This window comes from Alosa sapidissima, chromosome 21 (assembly GCF_018492685.1).
Source record: "Alosa sapidissima isolate fAloSap1 chromosome 21, fAloSap1.pri, whole genome shotgun sequence".
In the NCBI taxonomy this organism is placed as follows: Eukaryota; Metazoa; Chordata; class Actinopteri; order Clupeiformes; family Clupeidae; genus Alosa; species Alosa sapidissima.
In genome coordinates, this window is record NC_055977.1 from 14,320,156 (window position 1) to 14,340,142 (window position 19,987).

A 19,987-nucleotide genomic window follows, 5' to 3' on the forward strand; every position below is an offset into this window, starting at 1 on the left:
ATGCATTATGTAAATAATATAATAGTCTACAGTACATGTAAATATAAGATGTAGGCCTAACTATAGTTGCTCTTGGGTGCTCCTTGTTGGTGCCCCCCACCCAATCCCAGTCCTCCCCCACCTTTTTTATGCAGCCCTTGCCACTTAATCTACTAAACCCCTCTTCTACTGCACTTTTTACCCCCCCCATTAATGCACAAATAGGCTGACACCAGACATAATTTCACTGCATTTCTTACTTCCAGTAACTATATGCATGTGACAATAAACTTCCTTGTATCCTTGTATCCTTGTAACTGTCTATATAATAACCAAACTATCCACAATATACACATAAATATGATATCTGTAAAACCACAACCTTTCAAACATTTTAATGACTGCTGAAAATTAGAACACTCGCCTTGAAATCCATTTTTCATCTCAAGTACATTGCACGCATACATTTTGTACGTGTGCATCACCACTGTCAACATAGTGCATAGAAACAATAAATACATTTTATTTCATCTAGTGGTTGTGAAAAATGGGAGGGGGGGGGGACTGGTGCATTTTACCCCACTCTACGCTAGTCATTGATGTGGAGCTATCACAGCAGTTTCTATTTTATTTCAAAAAGGGGAAGTTTCAAAGGATATATATTGTCCGAGGTTGGAGGGCAGGTAGTGCGAAACAAGTGACAAGAAGAGGAGAGCACATAACACCACGGTCTGGCTGCTGTGAAAGTAAGATGAGTATGCTGATGCTATTGATGGCAATTAGCTAATTTGCTTGCTTATTTTCTCAAATTCTTTTATTATGTCTTGTGCTTTGTCAACTTTTAAGGAGGTGTCAGAGGTGGTTTCAGTTACCTGTAAGATTATGCCTTAGAATAAACACAAATATTGCACAACAGGCTACTGTTATCACTCAGATTATGTATCCATATTGATATCTATTATCTGGCCAGAGATGTGTCAGCTATAGAAGAAATTCAGTCTGTATCATCTAAAATAAGTCTCTTTTTTACTATATTTAAACCAGTTGATGTCATTAATGTTTATAGTGCAATTCCAGTACAAGTGGCCTGATCAATGTGCAAACTACAAGACACTATAAAACAGTTTGAAGTAAAATCTTGATATCGGAATTGCAGTACAAAAATGGTTTATGTCATGTAAGGTCTTTGTTTTGATACAGATGTTGGTCCATGCCGTGCTGACATCCCTCTGTGTAGGGCTGGTCTCTGCAACAGTTGTTTGCCCAGATGGGAGTCTGTGTCCAGACAAGAACACCTGCTGCCTGACCAAGGGAGGATATGGCTGTTGCAACTATCCCTCTGTAAGTTTATGGAGAGAATGATTGGAGCCAATGAAATGTTGGCAAATTGTGCCAGGCCATCAGAATGATAACAGATGTATTGAGTTAGTTATTAAGTAGGTTTGGTGTAAAAATAGCCTGAATACAAACTAATTTTAAAAAAATCAACAAATATATGACATGTACAGTACAAATAGCTTTAGTAAGTTAAAATCACTGTGCATATGTAATTTGTAAATAAGATTTAGATGACCATGTAGATTTCCCAGACATTGCTCACTGTGCCATCATAGGTTTAATGGGCCTTGGTGTCAAGGGGAACCAAATATCATTTTTTTTTTTAATGATATTTCCCAGGCTGTCTGTTGTTCTGACCAGCTGCACTATTGCCCAGCTGGCTACCACTGCAGCAGTGCAGCTCAGTTGTGTGTGAAAGACGGCCAGCCACGGTACAGACTGGCATGGCTGAAGCACACACCCACCCAGGAACCTGAATCCACTCTCCTCAAGCTCTCTCTTCCCGAGTCTGATAGCAGAGCCATTCAGGAGACATCAGATGCTGTGGTGTGGTGTGACACCGCCACTTACTGCAGCGATGATGCAACGTGCTGTTTAGGCCGTTCTGGTAACTGGGGCTGCTGTGGACGAACAAATGTGAGTGAAAATGTGAAGCGCTTATTCTCATTTACTATCTATGGTATGTATTACTGTATTTAAGCAGACACAGTTTTGACACATGACTTGGTGGTGGTTTTAACTCCTCACATTAAAAACACTCTTCTAAATATTCATAATTACCGTTGTGGAAATTCCAGCCAACTGCCACTGCATGTACTTTAATCAATGAAATCCACATGGCCATTGCCTTCTGAATTTTATGTAAAAACCTAGTTCATACGTAATTCAAGACAGACAGACTGATCAATTACTGTAATATCAGACAGTACACTTTGCTATAATATAGTCATCAACAATGTTTGTCATAATGCCGATGTTTCTCACAGCCCTGTAATTTACTTCCCCATCATATCAGGCACTTCAGATTACTTTAAAAGTTATCTGAAAACTTCTTTGAAAAATCTTTTAGCTAGCATATCCACTGTGATTCACTGTGGCTTTGTTTTATTGGTTGTACATTACAGTTATATCAATGTTTTATGAACTGTATTTGTGTGTTTATATTTTGGATGTAACCTTGGGTTATTAAACATTTTAAATGTATTATTATGATTATTATTATTATTATTATTATGTATTGTTTATTTTTAGGGTCAGTGCTGTAGGGATGGCATTCACTGCTGTCCATATGGCTTCTACTGTAACATAGCCTCTACCAAGTGCCTGAGCGGGGATCTGAGCATAGATGCAATTCCCCAGCTGCCTGCTGTCAGATCTGATGATGACCAGGTATGCAAAACTCAAACTGTCATGGAGGATTTTAATTTTAAAAAGATAACTTCACAACATAAATGCTTGTATTAAAAATGGTACGAAAGGGGCCTGCATGCTCTGATAACTCATAAGCATATTACGCTCTGCTTTGTCTTTATGGCTGCTGGCCAGTGCCATGCTCTTCTAACCATTAGCACTGAACAAATAGCAATACAAAAAAGTTCACCTCTCCATATATTAACCAAGGAACTCAAAACCTCTGTCTTCCAACTCTCTGTTGCTTAGTCTGACCGCAGAGCCATTCAGGAGAGGCCATCAGCTGTTGGTAAAGTGATATGTGATGAGGGTGTTTACTGCAGTAATGGTGAAACATGCTGTTTAAGCACTACTGGTACCTGGGGATGCTGCGTGTATTCACATGTGAGTGGAAATGTGAAGCATTGTTCTCATTTGCTATTGATACAGTGGCTATAACTATTCAGGTTAAATACATTATTTGTGATATTTATGGAATTATAAATTACTCCTGCCAACTATTGCTGTGTATGTCATTGAATTAATGAAATCCACATAGCAATTGTCTTCTTTGTATTATGTAAAATCCCATACAAGTCCATGCATATTTAAACACATGGTTTAGCAATATTAGAATGATTAGAAATATAGGCTTATTGATGGATTGGTTGATTTTAGGCCCACTGTTGTAGGGATGGCATTCACTGCTGTCCAAGTGGCTACATGTGTGACAGCAGCTCTGCCTGCCAGAGTGGTTATCTGCGCATAGCCGCCTCTCCCCAGCTGCCTGCCCTCAGATCTGATGGCTATCAGGTATTTGAAAAAAAAAAAAAAGCTGAAATGTTGGAAGATTTGCATTTATGTGACATATGAAAATGTGATCAGACTGGTTTGAAAACTCATAAGCATACGTCTTAAAGGGATATTCCACCATTTGGGGAAATACACTCATTTGTTTAACTCGAGGGGAGGTGGAAAATGAGTGTATTTCTCCAAATGGTTTAGTATTGCTTTAAAACTTACGCACTGCTCAGTCTTCATGGCTGCTGAGGCTCTGCTAACCATGACCACTGAATAACTAACAGGACAAAATAACCTAATAGCTGTTAACAAACAGATGTTTGCATACCACCAGCAGAGAGACCCTGAAATGTAATGCCACCTCCATGAGCTGTGTGAGGGGAGACACCAACACCCTTCATCTACCATGAGGAGGATACAGCAACTGTGATACTGCAACACTGCTATGGGTCTCATGTGCAGAACTTCACATCAGTGGGATTCATCCATCAGCGCTTCAGGATGTACACTGCTCAGTCTTTCATTGCTCACTGTTCAGTGTTAGCTTTTTGATTTCCATATAAAATAGTTCATAAATCATAAAATCATGAGAAGCATCAATAAAAAACATGTGAGAGTATAATCTACACTTGGAAATTAAAAAAATAAAAAATGTACACCTGATCAGTGGGAATGTGTTTTTGCATGCTTTTGTTACACATTAAGGTTCAAAGAATTCAATTTGATGTTGGGCATAATAAGGCCTACATATTAGGCAATTATCTATACATAGTTTGGTATTAGAGAAATGAGGAACTATAACATAATTTTGTAGGCTAGTTTGGATTTATGGTTATTGCTATATACAAACGGTAAATAGGCCTAACTATAATATTTTTGTTTTTATTATGTAGGCTATATGCTTTTCCTTTAACAATAAAATTGTTCATTTTTGTCATAAGTTAATATTAAAACTGTTAAGAATTATTAGCATTTACTTAAATGAAAGGCCTGTATAATGCATAGTCTAAGCCGGATACATACACATGAATTCATTTGAATTAGAGAGGCACATGGGAATCATTCTAGTTCAATGTGTTGCTTGCAAACACAAATTGTTTCTGTAGGGTGCCCTTTTCTTGCCAGTATATATATATACTGCCAAGACAAGGGCACCATATAATATAATATATTTTGTATTATATATATATATATATATATTATATTTTTTTATTTTTTATTATTTTTTTATTTTCCCCAAAAGAGTAGACAGTAACAGCATAATTCAGTTAAGGGGAAAATGTATAGACCTTGGTAAGTTAAGAAATACACACACACACACTTACATGCACAAACATACCACACACTCACACACACGCATACTCAAACGCAGGACTCCCTGGACACCAGGGCCCCATCTAGAGGTTTTAAAAAGGGGTTACATTAACTGGACCAAGCCCAGGTTCCGATCTACTGAACCCACATCATGGTCACATCAACTGGACACACTCCAGATTTAGCAGACCATCACTAGGTCCAGGATCCCATCTCTGTTACTAGGTTAGACACAGATTCGGTCGCAAACTGGTGGATCGCCTCCAGATTAAGCAGCTATCCAGGACATTTGAAGCTGAGACTGCCTCCTCCTCTTACGGAGGCAGCTGTGGCCTACTGGTTAGCGCTTCGGACTTGAAACCGGAGGGTTGCCGGTTCGAGCTGATGGGAATTATTTTTATGACATTTTCTTGCCCCAGACTAGATGGAGGCTTCGCTCCATTTACATTGAAAGTGTACTCTCTCTTTCTTGCTTTGATCTATTCAAATGGGCGGTGGTAGTGTAGTGGTTAAGGAGCTGGGCTAGCGTGCAGTAGCCTGAAAGTTGTCGGTTCAATTCCCAGCTTCCACCGTTGTGCCCTTGAGCAAGGCACTTAACCCCAAGTTGCTCCGGGGACAATGTGATCCCTTGTAATATAGCTGACATATGTAAGTCACTTTGGTCAAGAAGTGTCTGCTAAATGTAATGTAATGTAATTCAATGCAGATGTAGGTGTGAAATGCTCCCCACTGGGGACCTTTTGCTTATACCATCTGTTCCACAAACTCCTTTGTTCTATCTTTGGGTAGACAAAGACCCTGGGTTAAAACTTTAGCTGAATTATATGTTTGTGTTATTAACTGTAAATGTATTCATGTTTGGTATCATTTTTATAGTCTCAGTACAAGGAGTACAATGATATAAGTGTAAGAATGTTTAGAACATCCTGTATAACATTTCTACCTGAGGAGCCTGCCTAATATGTTAATGGTAAATAGGTGTGTCTGGGTGTGGCTGACTGAACGGTGGGAAGAGAAAGCCAATCACAGGACGTTGTACCTATGACATCCTCTTGAACCACACCCTTGCAAATTGAGCATAAAAGGCCAGTCTCCTCCGGTAGTAGTTAGAATGGTAGTCGATGCAAGAAAAGGAGTTTTGTTAGAAAGCCCCAAACCAATATAGCAAAGAACTTCATAACTTTCCCTGTGCATAACTGAAATCTATAGAACTCAGGTAATATCAGTAATACAATAAGCCAATTGACAAAATATAATGCTGTACTGCTTTCATTGGGGTAGATTGTAAGTGGGACATTTAACAATGATTCTTTGTAAGCTCTATGTAACATGACAAGGTGGTTTCCCACTCTCTCAAATACAACTACCAGTCCCAAACCAACATAACAACATAACACCCATGAATAATTAAAATGTATAGAATTCAAGTAATACCTGAAGGATTTTCTGTAGGTAATTGCACATTAAATAAAAACACAACCATACATGTCCAAGGACATTTTTATCATCAATAACCATGAAATGTACAACAGGAGTGAAACCAAATGTTCTGAAAATAAAAAACAGGTTATCTTTTTCACATTTGAAGACACCACAAATGTATTTACAAAGCAAAACAAAACTCAAGGCCCTGGGATAAAGCTTCTCTTGTTTAAATATATACCAGTCCAACTATACAAAAACAAAATGGAGGCTGTAAATAAGGTCACATGATGTCTCCACATGTCCCAGAATAACCATTATACAGTACACTAAAATTAACCCCTATTTAAGCATACAATGAGTGTGTGAGAATACAAAGCTGCAACATGACCTTTTGTCGAGCAGCTGCAACACCCATAAAATGAAACATAATCACACCAGATTGTTAGCTGTGTGAAACAGAAGTTCACTTTTGTTTGCCTTGACATGGTTAAATGCCTCCCTACAATGGAAGAAAATGTCAAACTTCATACGCAGAAATGATCTGCATTGTCAGAACAGGTTTTTTTTTGTGTTATTAGTTTGTTTTTGTTGGTATTTTTTCTGAAAGACAAAGAATTCAGGACCCATAAATGTATCCCGTTTCAAATATAGCAAATAGCAGTGCAGTTGCAGTTGCTATGGTTACTTGTCACACAGGAAGAGAACACACAACCCCCCCCTTCATCAGGAAAGCCCATGATGGCACACCAACTGAAATATACCACATATTAGGGGACAGTAGCCTTAAAATTCAGATTCACACACTTTACAATATGCTTTGCTAAAGGTATAACAGAATAACGAGCAGTTATTTTCTCTTTTCACATGGTTGAACATTGAGTATCTGTCTTTTATAACTGTAAATGGAATTTATGAACTACTTGTTATTCTTTTAAAAATGAACTGGCTGTGAAATGCTTAAGACAATGGTGGTGCCACTGTGTGAGACTTCTATTGGTGCATCTTCAATGGACAGCTGACAGTGCACACCAATGCATACAGATAGCGCTATTCACATGGCTGTGGTTTATTCGGTCATAATCCCATACAAGCTAGGTGTAAACAGACTAAGAAGCAAGAACACTGCAAATCTCAAAATTAAAAATTGTTGCTCAATCTCCTAGTGCGTTCATCCTGTCTTTATGCATCAATCAGACACTCCTGGCCGTGATTCCAACTAGTTGGTTTAGTGGCAAACCTAGGTAAGATAACCCAGAGGAAGTTGTAAACCTGATAATAGAACAGCCTGGGGGGGGGGGGGGGGGGGGGTTCAATTTCCAAACTAAACAAAGCCAATGGGCTCTTCTGTTAGGAGGTTTACCAACTTCTCTGACACCACCTATCTTTACAAAAATACGAAAGCTCAAAGTACCACCTCTGAGAAACGTTCACACAGGAGTGGCTACTAAGGGGTGGGGGGGGTGGGGGGGGAGTGTGTGTGTCCTCACTATTATAATAATGCTACCGCTGGGGGGGGGGGGGGGGGGGGTCCTCACTATTATAATAATGCTACCGCTTCAAGCAATTGGGAGCAGATGCAGATTAGTATGCCTTCAATACGATGATATTAAATACCCATAAAATGTCATCACAATTTTCTTAAAAAAAGCCTGTGCTTTTCAAAAGATTGGCATTCATTTTCAGTGGTTAAAAGACCAACACTTGATGATATGCAAAATGTGATCATTTACCCCCAACCCCACCTTTGGATGTACAAATGTAGGGAAACAAACCTTTACAATCAGCCAATTAAAAAAAAAAATCTGGCACTGCCACTTTGATTGGAGTAGATTCAAGTAAACAGTGGAGCCTTCCCCGATGACCTTCTGAAAGTCCTGCCCTTGCATTTGAATGCATGGCTGACTTTAAAAGCCACCCTTGTATGAGGTGAGAGTATGAATGCCTTCGCGAATACTTCATTCACATACAGTAGTCAAGGGCACAGACACAGCAACAAGGGAAAAAAAGCCATGAGGAGGATAAAAACATCAAAATACAAACACAAATATACACCAGTATAAAATATAAGCTTAATTTAAAACATGAAATACTGTACATTGAGAACGAATTAAAAGCGGTGTCAGAGCTATGACATCACAGCACTGGTCAGTGCAAAGGCAAAAGAAACCATTCAAATTTTCAGCAATCAAATCTTTTTTTGTTGTTTTTCTTAAATGATCTTTATAGCTACGGTGTTCTCGACTGGACGGAGAAGGAACCGCTCTCATCTGGGAAAGTATCATTCATTCTAGGGTCCGCTTGTAGGTCCTAGGTTTGTTCTAGACCTTTAACGAGACATTTGTTTAGATGTATCAGCTGACTGTAAACAAGTTTGTAGGCGAAATTGATGAAGATTGCTATTGAAGAGTTCCTTGGGTATGGCCTGGCACACCTCTGTGTCCGCGACTGCATCCGTCACTCAGTTAGATTCATCTGTGTAGCAAGACTAATCACTCCCCTTACACAAAATGGGAGCTGTCTGCGAAGTCAAGGATCCTGACTAATCACAGCAGCGCAGCTGGAAGGCACAGCTTTCAGCCCTCGTTTCACCCCCCCCTCCCCACCGACCTTTATCCGACGCTCTTGACCAAGTCCAGCTGGAAGTGACCCCTTTCACAGTCACCCCCGAACCTCGTCCTCCATCTTCTCCAGTGCCCGGCGATCCAGTTTCCATGCCAACTGGCTCCTTCCCCACCCCCCAGCATCACGTCATGTCTCGTAAACCCCCATCCACTTCCTGCCCCCTGTCCACCCTCCTTCTCAGTGGTCCCGGGAGAGCAGCAGCACGACAGCCAGGAACACGCCCATGGCCAGCATCCTCTTGAGCAGCGGGCCGTTCTCCTTGGGGATGGCCACCTGCGCCAGGTCGTTGGTGATCTGCGAGATCTCGTGCGCCACGCACACGAAGATGAAGGTGCTGACGATGATGTTGAGCGAGGGGTTGCCGGGCACCAGCACCAGGATACCCTTGGTGTCGGCCGCCAGCCAGATGTGGTACTGGCAGATGAAGAGCTGAGGCAGGAGGAGGAACGGATGAGGGTGGTTAAACTACAGGAAAATATATAGGATACAGGATACACGGCTATTTGGGATCATACTATCAGAGAGGGTTAAAACGGATCTTTGGTAGTATGAAAGCCTGTGTTTGCCTGTATAGTTCAAGTTCAATAAGTTTTACTAAAGATCAACTAGGCTACTCTGGGCCTACACGACTTTGTTGAGCAGATTGAAAGTGATTAGCTTTACAATATATTGACCCGTTTTGTATTCTGTGGTAAGTTCTAGAGTATTTTCTTTTCACTGTCATGATTTATTTAAACTGAGCCAACATGAATTTGTGATTTGTGCTTACACAATAAAATTAATTTCGTTTATTTCATAAAACTAATTTTAAGTACAGGACCGAATACACACTACAGTACAATAAAATGTAGGTGTGTGAAATAGGACACCCTGATAGGCTATCCAAAGTAAATTCAGGCCCAGATAATGTGAAATTGAATTTCTTGATAATCCACTTCTTTAAGCTTACTTTACTGACTAACACATTCTTGAAGACAAGCAAAGGAAGGAGCCAGTGTACCAGCTGATTTTAGATCAAGGGTGGTTTAAGACAGAAACACCTTATCACCCTATCATTTCTAGTGATTTAGTGTTTTTGTCTGAATTGACAACATCAATTATCTCCCCATCATCACACCCACATAAACATAAGATATGAGGTTATGACGAGACACATCACTAGAAAACTCGCCTTACCTCCAGGGAGATCCTCCCAAACCAGGCAAAGAATGAGCTGTACAGGGAACGGGCGTAGCCAGGAATGTTCCGGATTAACACGAAGGCCAGGATCTGAAGCGCAAGCAGTTGAAAAAATCAAGAGTCTTTTGACAGCATAACGCAATTTCACTACAGTTCAAAATAAACATGACGTTGACTCTGTAAACACAGTTTACAGCATAATATATGGTCATATACAGTATACTGGTACAAAACACAGTTTACAGTATAATAAAACATGCAGTATACTGGTTCAAAAGATTGTAATGGATTTACCTGCACCACAGAGATATAGGGGTGCATCTTGTTGCACTCTGTTTTGTTCTTGCAGCTACTGGCCCATATGGAGTAGGTCTGACACATGGAAGTAACAGGCATTTTAAAGATTTAAAGAAATTAGAAGAAGAAAATTGCTTCCACATGATCTAACTGATGGCATGATGGTAACATATATGTTTAAAATTAACATTTAAAATCGCTGCTTTCACATGATCACCATTTGGGTTGAACAACCAGTTTATTTAAGGGAGGATCAGTGTGCTAGCCTAGAAATCTAGCAAATTACATTTGCTGCCAGGGCTAGTCTAGCAACTCTCCATTGTGCTCGAAAAATTTAACTTCTATCAGGCCAATCAAATCGTGTATAGAGTCGTTAGGGGGGCTTAACATAATGATGGATGGCAGAGTTACAACGGTTTGGCTTGAATTCCCTGCTACTTGAAAACAAATAAGATGGATGTTGCTGTTGGCGAACAGTGTGACACGAGTTAAGCTTTTATTAAGTTGGCAAAAGTTTGAACTAGCCAACTAGCCCCGCTGGTGGGAAACGCATGGGACTCATAGCGCTGTCCTATTGCGTGCAGAGGGAATTTGAAAGACAACCGATTATCCCGCCCCTCGGACTGAGCACTGCGAACGGTGAGTGCCCAGACCCTACATTTTAATGTGGGTCTGGCTAGTCAGGCTATCAGTGTGCTAGATTTTGAATTTTTTTTTTTTAACATAGTGGAAGCAAGGCTTGACAACGGCTTTCATCGCACACACTGTCTAATAATATCAATCGTATAGTTTATGTGTATGTCAGTGATTCAATTATATTCAGTTCTGCTCCAGCCAGTTATTATGTGTTTCTCTAAATAAACCCTATGTGCTAGTTTCCTGAACATGGATTATAGCCTAGCCTTAGACAAAAAGAGAACTTCAAGGGAGATTTCTAGGCCTAGTCCATGTATGGGAAACTGGCTGTACATGTTTTACTCGGATGCTGATGGTGCTTTGCATTGGAGATTTTCATACACTGCTGATTCCATAAACACCACAAAAGCGATGTCCTCGATCCTACTGTGCCTCCACCCTCTCCCCGAGGGACTGGGAATGACTTAATGGCCAGTGGTTAGAGCTGTGTGAGCTCAGAAAGCCCCCCCAACATCCCTTACTGAGTGCCGAGTCCCAGGCTCCTCACCATGAATGACACCACCGACACGAAGATGAGGAAGTTGGAGACACGGGTGGAGAAGAGGGGCTCCCCCTTGCCTTCCGAGAGCAGCTGACACTTCTGCAGCGCCAGGTACATGAAAGCAAACACCATCCCATGGATCACTGCCTGTGAAGTGATCACACACACACACACACACACACACACACACACACACACACACACACACACACACACACACACAGACAGACAGGCACAAATTATAAGCGGTTTGGCTTCACTGGTTGCAGCTGATGAGTCATTGAGGTTGTGGCAACATGACACTGTGGTTTTGATGAGACAAGTAAATACCTGGCAGGCAGGCACATGGCACATCCTCATTGACAACCACATTTCAGGATGCAACACACACACACACACACACACACACAAAACGTACAAATCTATCGAGCTTCCAACGGAACCACCATTCATGGATGTCTCCCTTCAACTCAAAGAGCTTTGAAATTGGCCAGACGGAGAAGACACTCTCAAAGAACACCTGTCAAAGTAGACACACAGAACAGACGTGGCATCAGACATCCAGAGCACTTTTCACACACTTAACAAGGCAATTCTAGGAGGCAGCCATTTCCATTTAATTTGGTTAGGATGTGGGTGACTTACCTGCGAATACGCAAAAACACATATGAAGACTAGCAAGCCGAGTAGCTTCATCAGAATCCCCAAATTCCATATGCCGCTGGCTGCCAAGAACAACAAATGTAAACATGCTGTAAACAACACAAGGCAAACATTACACATCCCCGTTTATATGCACATAAGGATTATTTATTAGGTTTTATAGACAATACCATTGGCCTTCTTCTGCTGGATCTGGGGCCAGAGAGCCATTGTGGCGTAGACTACAACAAACCAGAATGTCACCAGTGGCACAAAGTAATAAAACTGGTACGGCCTGTCCATGACCAAACACAGCACTACCACCAGGAAGTTAAGCCGGAACAGCACCTTGGGAAAAATAAAGATAAAGTACAGATAAAGATAAGCACTATTGACATAGTAACCTTGGGCTATATAAAATTAAACCATAAACCACATAACCATGCTATGTCAGACAATATAAAAATAAGGCTACATAATCAGCCCATAAAGCAGCAGCCCAACAGCGTTTAATCCTTGACTTATAACTTCACACAACAGTTGAAAGCCTTGTACAGTGGCTTTCCAAATTCAAAATACATATACACATTTCATGCAAGCACTTCATACTGTCTGAGGCCGACATAAAGACATAGAGTAAATGCAATCAGAGTGTCCTCCCTGATCACCAACAGTTCAGCTACTGAAACAGAGAACAACATCTAAGTGGTATGAGAAGGCAAACACCCAGTGGCCTTCGGCCCCAGCCCACAGGCAGTACTGAAGGTCAATGCTCTCTCACTGCTGTTACCTGGCACACTCTGTAGAGACCAAAGTCTCCCTTGAGCCAGAAAAAGGAGAAGTGTCCGTATCCCGTCTGGAAAAGGTACGCCGCCACAAGAACTCGCACATGCATGTAGACCGGCAGGAACTGGAAAGAGGCAAAGTAGAGTCAACAATGCATTCCTGTGTATAAGTAAAAGTATCTTTTGATCCCATGAGGGAAATTTGGTCTCTGCATTTATCCCAATCCGTGAATTAGTGAAACACACACACACAGCACACAGTGAGGTAAAGCACACGCTAACCCGGAGCAGTGAGCTGCCTGCTACAGCGGCGCTCGGGGAGCACTGAGGGGTTAGGTGTCTTGCTCAAGGGCACTCCAGCCGTGGATGTGGGCATGGGAGAGCAGTGCCCAACCACTTCCCCTGCCACATTTTTCCTACTGGTCGGGGATCGAACCGGCAACCCTTCGGTTACAAGCCCGAAGCCCTAACCAGTAGGCCACAGCTGCGCCAATATGTATAGCAGGCAGGGAAGACGAAGTGAGACGAACGGCAACAATAGTGAGAGGACAAACTCACAGCACTCGCTCCAGAGATGTGGTAGATTAGGATGACCAGCTGCATCCAGCCTTTCCACTCATCTGTTTGCTCTCTGTTCAGAAATTTCGTCTGCACAGTCAGATGAGAAAAAAAATGCTCAGACAACTAATAACTAGACAACGTCTTTACGCTCTGATATTCAAAAGTAACTTCAGTGTCTTTCTGTGAATGCATTAGTATGCCCAGTTTTTTTTTTGTACATTATCCAGCACTGCATAGTAGAGATGTCTATAGGTTAGCCTACACAGACTTTTCATATATTGTGCATTTCACACGGTCTCTATAGAGAATGCATATATGTGAAAACCAGCTGTAGCTGACTTGAGAGAAGGAGGCCTACCTCTTTGCTGTTCTCGCTGTAGAAGATCCCCAGCACAAACATGTAGATGAGCGGGATGAAGAAGGTGGAGTGAGTGTAGAACTTCTGCTCCTTCATGAAGACGTCGGCGCGGTCGCACAAGTAGAAGTAAGCCATGATGAGGCCCATCTTGCACAAGGCCAACAGTGGGCCACGGGAGTTGAGGGCAGCCGCCACCGCCGAGCCGGGCTTCTTCTTCTCCTCGCCGCACTCCACGTCGACAGGTGCCGGCGGACGGCTCTTGCGCTGGCGCCGGTAGCCGAGGACGTGGAGCGCCAGGAAGCCCGCAGCGCAGGCCAGGAAGGCTATGGCCGTCAGCTTCTGCAGGCCACTGGTGGCGGGGAGGGCCTGGCAGCAGGAGCCGTCGATGGGCCGGAGGACCTTGTTGCAGACAGCGTTCATCATCACCATGGCGCCCTGGTTGGGAGGATGGGAGGGAGTGGCGTGAGACAAGGTGTGCCATGTGAGTGTAACTGTGTGTGAATGTCTTAGCGAGTCTCTATGTACGAATGAGTGTGTGTGAGTGTGAGTGTGTATGTGTGTGTGTGTGTAGATCTGATGATACGATACATCACAATATTTGGGCCACTATACAATATTATTGCAACTCCTTATGTTTTACGATACAGCCAGTATCGTGATTCAATTCTGCAATACATTACAATTTATTTCTAGTCATTTAGAGTCTGCAGCCATCTTGGCTAAAAATTGGTAAAATTGTCTCACAGTGTCAGAGGCTCAGACAGACTCATACTAACTGTAATATACACTGTGACACATCAAGGGCACAACAGTGGCAGCTGGGAATTGAACCCACAACTTTTCTGGCTGCTGCATCCTTGGCCACTATGGCACCATCACAACTATGAATAATTCAATATTGTGATACTTTGTTCTGCAGCAATATAATATATAGTGCCAAAAAAACAATGCAATACTACAATACTTTATATGATAAGAGCAGTGGCAACATAAAAATGTTCTTAGATTAACTTATCTTTGTCTATATTCACCAAGTCACAGGAAACCATGTAAATAAGCCCTCCTACTGCAAATACCCATAACTCTAACTCCACATCTTCCCTTGGCTCTTCTATCTACTCACAAACAAAGCGCCATTATAAATAGAACACCAACCACATCTCCGGTGCCCTCGGGCACGTGCAAGCCGTCGTCAGACCGGGCGACCGTTTCCATGGCAGCTTGCCGGGAGGCCTTCAGAAAGCGGATCCTGGCCTTAGCGTTCTTCTTGCTGCTGTTGAGGGCGCTCACCGCCGCCTCGTTATACATGTCGATCTGCTCGTTGGTGATCATCTTATGGCTCTCGCTCAGCAGCTCCTCAGAGACAGGATCTGGAACACGGCATTAACTATTATAAACAACTGTTATACACGAAGGGAGAAGACCAATGGAGGACCATATCCACTTCTGTAAGAAACTGCATCCACTCAAAAAAAGAAAAAACAAGATAAATAGGCCTCTTGCCTACCTTGCAAAACCCAGTAGACCTCGGTGTCCACAGCTAGGGTCTCCAGCAATGGTGCTATGGCCGTGATGTTGGCTTTGTAGTGGAGCACGGTTTCGCTGCTGCCGCTGTGGAGTTTGATGGACCACTACACAGACAGACCACATAATGATCAGGGTGATGGTATTTCAAAGCCTGGGAAGGCTTTTCAGCCAGCACATAAACTTCCAGAGGACCATCATTTGTGTTGTAGTGTCTATTGTTTTAGTGGTCCTGTTTTGCACCTAGTGAATGAGTGTATTCCAATGCTGAAGATTTTTATGTGCGTGTCAAAATTAAATATAGATATGTAGTGTCAGAATGAACACAAAAGGAGCAGAATGATGCTGTTACACTGATGCTCCACCGGAAATACACTGCTGTCTGAAAAGCCTTCCGTGGCATATAGTCTTTCACTCACCGTTGCGGCACCCATTATGATGACATCTGGTTTTGCAGACATCTGCAAAAAAAACAAAACATTGTCAGATCTAGCAGTCTCTAAAATACAACGGGCCCCAATTTGAAGTCTAACTAAAGCTTGCTTAATAATGAAGCAAAATCTAATTTAATGTAATACCACAAGATAGGTCCTAAGCACAAACAACGGTGGGTCAGCTAAAAGCTCTCACACCACATGATGCTGTTAGTTCGTGAGTAGAGAACTTTGCACTTTACCCAGAATTTATATCAGGGCTCCACTGTGTAACTGCATCACACACACATGAAATAAAGAGAATTATTAAGATATTGTCCGCACCTCTATATATGCTTGAAGATGTTCCTTCAGAGAGTTGTTCACTTCTGTGTACCAAAAGAAATTCTGCAAAGGAAGTAGATAGATAGATAGATACTTTATTGATCCCCAAGGGGAAATTCAAGGTCTCAGTAGCATACAGACATCACACACAACATGCACTAACAGCAGAAAAAGTAATACAAGTATATAATATAAAAAACAACTAAGCAATAAGGACAGTAGAAGATAAAGAACATACAAATTATACTAAATAACACTAAATCTAAATCAAGTCTAAAACAGTATCCACATAGTGTGCTTAGGGGTGATTAAGCATTAGGTGCTTGCAATGACTGAGGCAGGGACTGAGCCTGTGATTCTCTGTACATAGTAAGGTAAGGTGCTCTATGAGAGTGAGACTTAATCATCTATGGGCTATTTTTACCTTCCTTGCTATTATTTTTCGCAGGCTTAGGAAATAGATTAAAGCAAGTACAGGAAATGTTGTCTGTGTACACAAATTTGAGGATCATTATGCAAATTACAAGCTCACCACATTGAGTGAGGAGGCCCGATCTTCGAAGGGGATATTTTCATGCTGGTGAGAGAGAGAGAAAGAGAGAGAGATGGAGAGATTTCAGGAACTGAAAAGATTTTCTTTTGCACAATGTAATGGCAAATACACTGTGTATACTTAGAGGGAGAATGTAACTTATGACTGCAAATTATCTTATTTTTCCATATTCAAAGGTCAAAGATATTCAGAAACATAATAAGCCATGTAAATGTAAACGTGTCAGTCAGGACCAACCTTAATTCCTTCGTTTCTGTAGTCAGGGTAAATAATTTTGACATAGGAATAAAAAAGTTGCCGAATTCTGGAGTCACCAATAAATGCCACACTCTTGTGGCTGAGGCAAAACTTGGCTTCACTGCAAAATAAAAAACCTTGTGATTAAACCTGAAACGAGTGAATGTTCTGTAAACTAAAGCCTACAAGACTCAAAAAGGGAACTGAAGTTTACCCTGACTAGTTTAGAAATAGGCTAGGCGTTTCCTAAACCAGACCGGTGGTCTGCGACCACCACTGACTTACGTGCTTTTGTACTTGTGCATCATACAGCCATAAGGCTGCCACACGTTCTCCCCCAAAAACCGACCGCTTGACAGCAGCCACTCACATGTGTCTCCACCTATGGGAAGAACCAACAAATATCAAATGATCTACATTAACATTCTAATGTTGCCTTTATTTCATCTGTCAGTAATGCGAAATTAGAACACATAGCCAACAAGAACCTTGAGAGAACTGCTACTGGATAATGCACTAAATAAGTTTGGCAAAAGATAATTTGACCACTACCTCCCTTAGCATTTGTGACGGTCTTGACAGAACCGAACACAACACACCTTAATTTCAGCCAAACTTAATGATCAGAATGTCACATAGCAACTAGCTTTTCGAAAACACCAACAAAATATTTGAAAGATTACAACCCTAGGGTGGAATGCATTCGCGAGAGGTTTTTTTTGCCCATGAACAATAGGCTCAGGCCATACCTGTCTGGTTAGATTGAGGTTGCTGCTTGAAACCAAACAGGACACATTTTGCCTGTCATGAAGCTGCACTGTTGCAGCGACCTGATAGCTGTGTAGCAAATTATAATCTGTGTCGTCGCTAGCATTTTAGCAGATACCCTACCCTTGGATTTAACAGAATGGGTTCATTATTTCCCTTTCTTTTCAACTTAACTTAGCTGGCTTATCAAACGTGAACGAGACAAGCTACTGAGTAAATGAACGGCTAGACAGCTCAACGTTCACGTTACAGTGCTGTAGAACTGATAATCTACTTTTCGAACACTACAAGACCACGGAAACACTGGTATTGATATTGTCAGTGACAGCAGGCTACTGATCTCGGTTAACATTAGATAACAGTTAGCAAGTTACAGCCAGCTACAGCTTGTTGTGGTAGCTAACATTAGCGACTCAACTGCATGAACGATGTAAACACGGATGACGACCGAAATCCACCTGCAGTAACTAGCAGCTAGCATCTATCCTGCTAAACGGCGTGTTTCACGGTGAAGTTAAACAGAAATCAAACAGCAGGTCAGGCAATTATGTTCAGGCAGTTATGTTCATTTTGACAAAAAACAAGGACTATCAGATCCCGAAACTCGTTTTTTTCTTGATGAATTACTCGCTAGCAGACACAGCTCATTTTAACATTAGCTGGCACGAAGCAGCTAGCTTGCTATCGCTGCATGTAACGATAGCAGCTGCCTGGCCGGACTTCATAGCCTTAATTAGAGCAGCACACTTACCTCCATAGTACCGCGATGCAGAGTGAAATGCGATAAGAAGAACGACAGCGGTAAACGAGAGTAACTTTGCATTTTTAATACTAAAATACTGATTTATTTCTCGTTTGCCCAGGCTGTAGGCCAGGACCGCCATCTTGGCTCCTCCATGACAACAAGCAGATAGACGATCAACAGTAGCGGAGTACTCGAACTGACAGCACACCGTCTCGGTGGTTGGGCGCATAGCTGGGTCTGTCATTTCGTCTGCTGCTCCTAGTGCATTGGCTGCCTCACCGGGGCCAGCTTCTTCAGCATGTTCTTCAGGTACAATGAGAGGCTCTTCATCCATTACTAAAACTAAAACTACGTGTATGTATGGAATTTGAGAATGTAGATCGTGGAGGTAGCCTGTGCGGAATAGCGTGTGGGTGTGTAATGTTTTTCTATGTCACCTGAGATTGCTTTTGAAATGCCGTAAGTCCTGTCGAACAAGAAAAACAGCTTTTCAAAGTGTTGTTCGAAGCAGCTGTGCTTATTGTAGAATCTAATGTTATAGGCCGGTAAGGAGCACAACACAAGTTCTATATTTCTAATGTACGAAAAAAGCCTATCATTCAAACACACACGTTGAAACCCACAGCAGACAGTCTGCCCTAGTCCTTCCCGGAAGAAAGGCGGTCTATGCATGGATAAGTAACATTAGATAGCCTACGTTTGATTACGCCTGATATGCCTGCCAAAACAACATCAGCAAACTTCAAACACAAAGAATCTTGGTCCTTTAACTTTCCTTAGTAGGCTACTAGGCTATGGACCCTTTTAAGAGAGTTCCATTATCAGCATAGTTGGCTCCACAAGACTTCCTTTTTAACATTCCATATGTTATCTTAATGCAGAGGAAGTAGATTGGGGCCCAAATAGAACGTTCAAGTATTGTTTTTGTTTTTATTGTTGAAAGGGTCTATGGACCCTTTCAAGAGAGTTCCATTATCAGCATCATAGTTGGACCCACAAGACTTCCTTTTTAACATTCCATATGTTATCTTAATGCAGAGGAAGTAGATTGGGGCCCAAATAGAACGTTCAAGCATTGTTTTTGTTTACCTTGTTGAAATAGTATTTGGCAGAGCCATATGGACCCTTTCAAGAGGGTTCCATTATCAGCATCATAGTTGGCCCCACAAGACTTCCTTTTTAACATTCCAAATGTTATCTTAATGCAGAGGAAGTAGATTGGGGCCCAAATAGAACGTTCAAGCATTGTTTTTGTTTTTGTTGTTGAAAGGGTCTATAAAGGTAGAGTTGCGACAATGGGTGTTCAAAATTCGTCAAGGTCACGTGATTCATGTAAACTTCAAAAAGTTCCCGGAAGTGATTGACAATGGATTAGAATGCATTAAATAAGCTACTGTTCAATGAGAGACAGAGCCACAATTTTGGGTAATTGACAGGCAATAAATGCATTGATATACAATATTTATAACACAGTGTAATTATTGTGTAAACTGTAGTTATCCTACCATTACAACAATATTAAATTAAATCCCAGA

The 19,987-nt window shown here is 41.7% G+C and overlaps 2 protein-coding genes across 6 annotated transcripts; one reads left to right on the top strand and one right to left on the bottom strand.

Moving 5' to 3' along the window:
• The first annotated feature begins 374 nt into the window (after positions 1 to 374).
• LOC121695241 (progranulin-like) lies at positions 375 to 4,170 on the top strand. Of its 2 annotated transcripts, none has more exons than XM_042075901.1 (7): positions 375 to 725; positions 1,180 to 1,320; positions 1,657 to 1,953; positions 2,569 to 2,706; positions 2,977 to 3,111; positions 3,385 to 3,519; positions 3,845 to 4,170. In XM_042075901.1, the coding sequence occupies exons 2-7, from the start codon at positions 1,180 to 1,182 to the stop codon at positions 3,860 to 3,862; spliced, it is 864 nt and encodes a 287-aa protein (XP_041931835.1). In that variant the 5' UTR covers positions 375 to 725; the 3' UTR covers positions 3,863 to 4,170. The 2 variants fall into 2 exon arrangements, with proteins under 2 accessions (XP_041931835.1, XP_041931834.1); XM_042075900.1 differs by having other exon boundaries at positions 379 to 725; positions 3,842 to 4,170.
• A 2,133-nt stretch (positions 4,171 to 6,303) lies between these two features.
• On the bottom strand, positions 6,304 to 18,786 carry casd1 (CAS1 domain containing 1). 4 transcript variants are annotated; one of them, XM_042075869.1, is made up of 18 exons: positions 18,459 to 18,786; positions 17,225 to 17,321; positions 16,940 to 17,060; positions 16,682 to 16,726; positions 16,150 to 16,212; positions 15,811 to 15,852; positions 15,375 to 15,498; positions 15,023 to 15,237; positions 13,868 to 14,302; positions 13,507 to 13,596; positions 12,954 to 13,073; positions 12,355 to 12,511; positions 12,167 to 12,246; positions 11,940 to 12,041; positions 11,528 to 11,668; positions 10,342 to 10,419; positions 10,045 to 10,137; positions 6,304 to 9,297 (listed from the first exon to the last, which is right to left on the bottom strand). In XM_042075869.1, exons 1-18 carry the CDS (start codon positions 18,784 to 18,786, stop codon positions 9,046 to 9,048), a joined length of 2,583 nt encoding a protein of 860 aa, XP_041931803.1. In that variant the 3' UTR covers positions 6,304 to 9,045. The 4 variants fall into 4 exon arrangements, with proteins under 4 accessions (XP_041931803.1, XP_041931806.1, XP_041931805.1 ...); XM_042075872.1 differs by lacking the exon at positions 18,459 to 18,786 and adding an exon at positions 17,496 to 17,630; XM_042075871.1 differs by lacking the exon at positions 18,459 to 18,786 and adding an exon at positions 17,492 to 17,630.
• Between the last annotated feature and the right edge of the window lie 1,201 nt (positions 18,787 to 19,987).

What these genes read in the sequence shown, in the direction of transcription:
- LOC121695241 (XM_042075900.1), top strand. Translation starts at nt 1,180, where the DNA reads ATGTTGGTCCATGCCGTGCTGACATCCCTCTGTGTAGGGCTGGTCTCT. An exon ending in GATGCTGCGTGTATTCACAT is followed by an intron (nt 3,112 to 3,384) that starts GTGAGTGGAAAT and finishes GGTTGATTTTAG; the next exon opens with GCCCACTGTTGTAGGGATGG. An exon ending in TCAGATCTGATGGCTATCAG is followed by an intron (nt 3,520 to 3,841) that starts GTATTTGAAAAA and finishes GCATACCACCAG; the next exon opens with CAGAGAGACCCTGAAATGTA.
- casd1 (XM_042075869.1), bottom strand. Translation starts at nt 18,786, where the DNA reads ATGGATGAAGAGCCTCTCATTGTACCTGAAGAACATGCTGAAGAAGCT. An exon ending in CCGAGGGCACCGGAGATGTG is followed by an intron (nt 14,303 to 15,022) that starts GTTGGTGTTCTA and finishes CCTCCCAACCAG; the next exon opens with GGCGCCATGGTGATGATGAA. An exon ending in ACAGCGAGAACAGCAAAGAG is followed by an intron (nt 13,597 to 13,867) that starts GTAGGCCTCCTT and finishes CTGACTGTGCAG; the next exon opens with ACGAAATTTCTGAACAGAGA.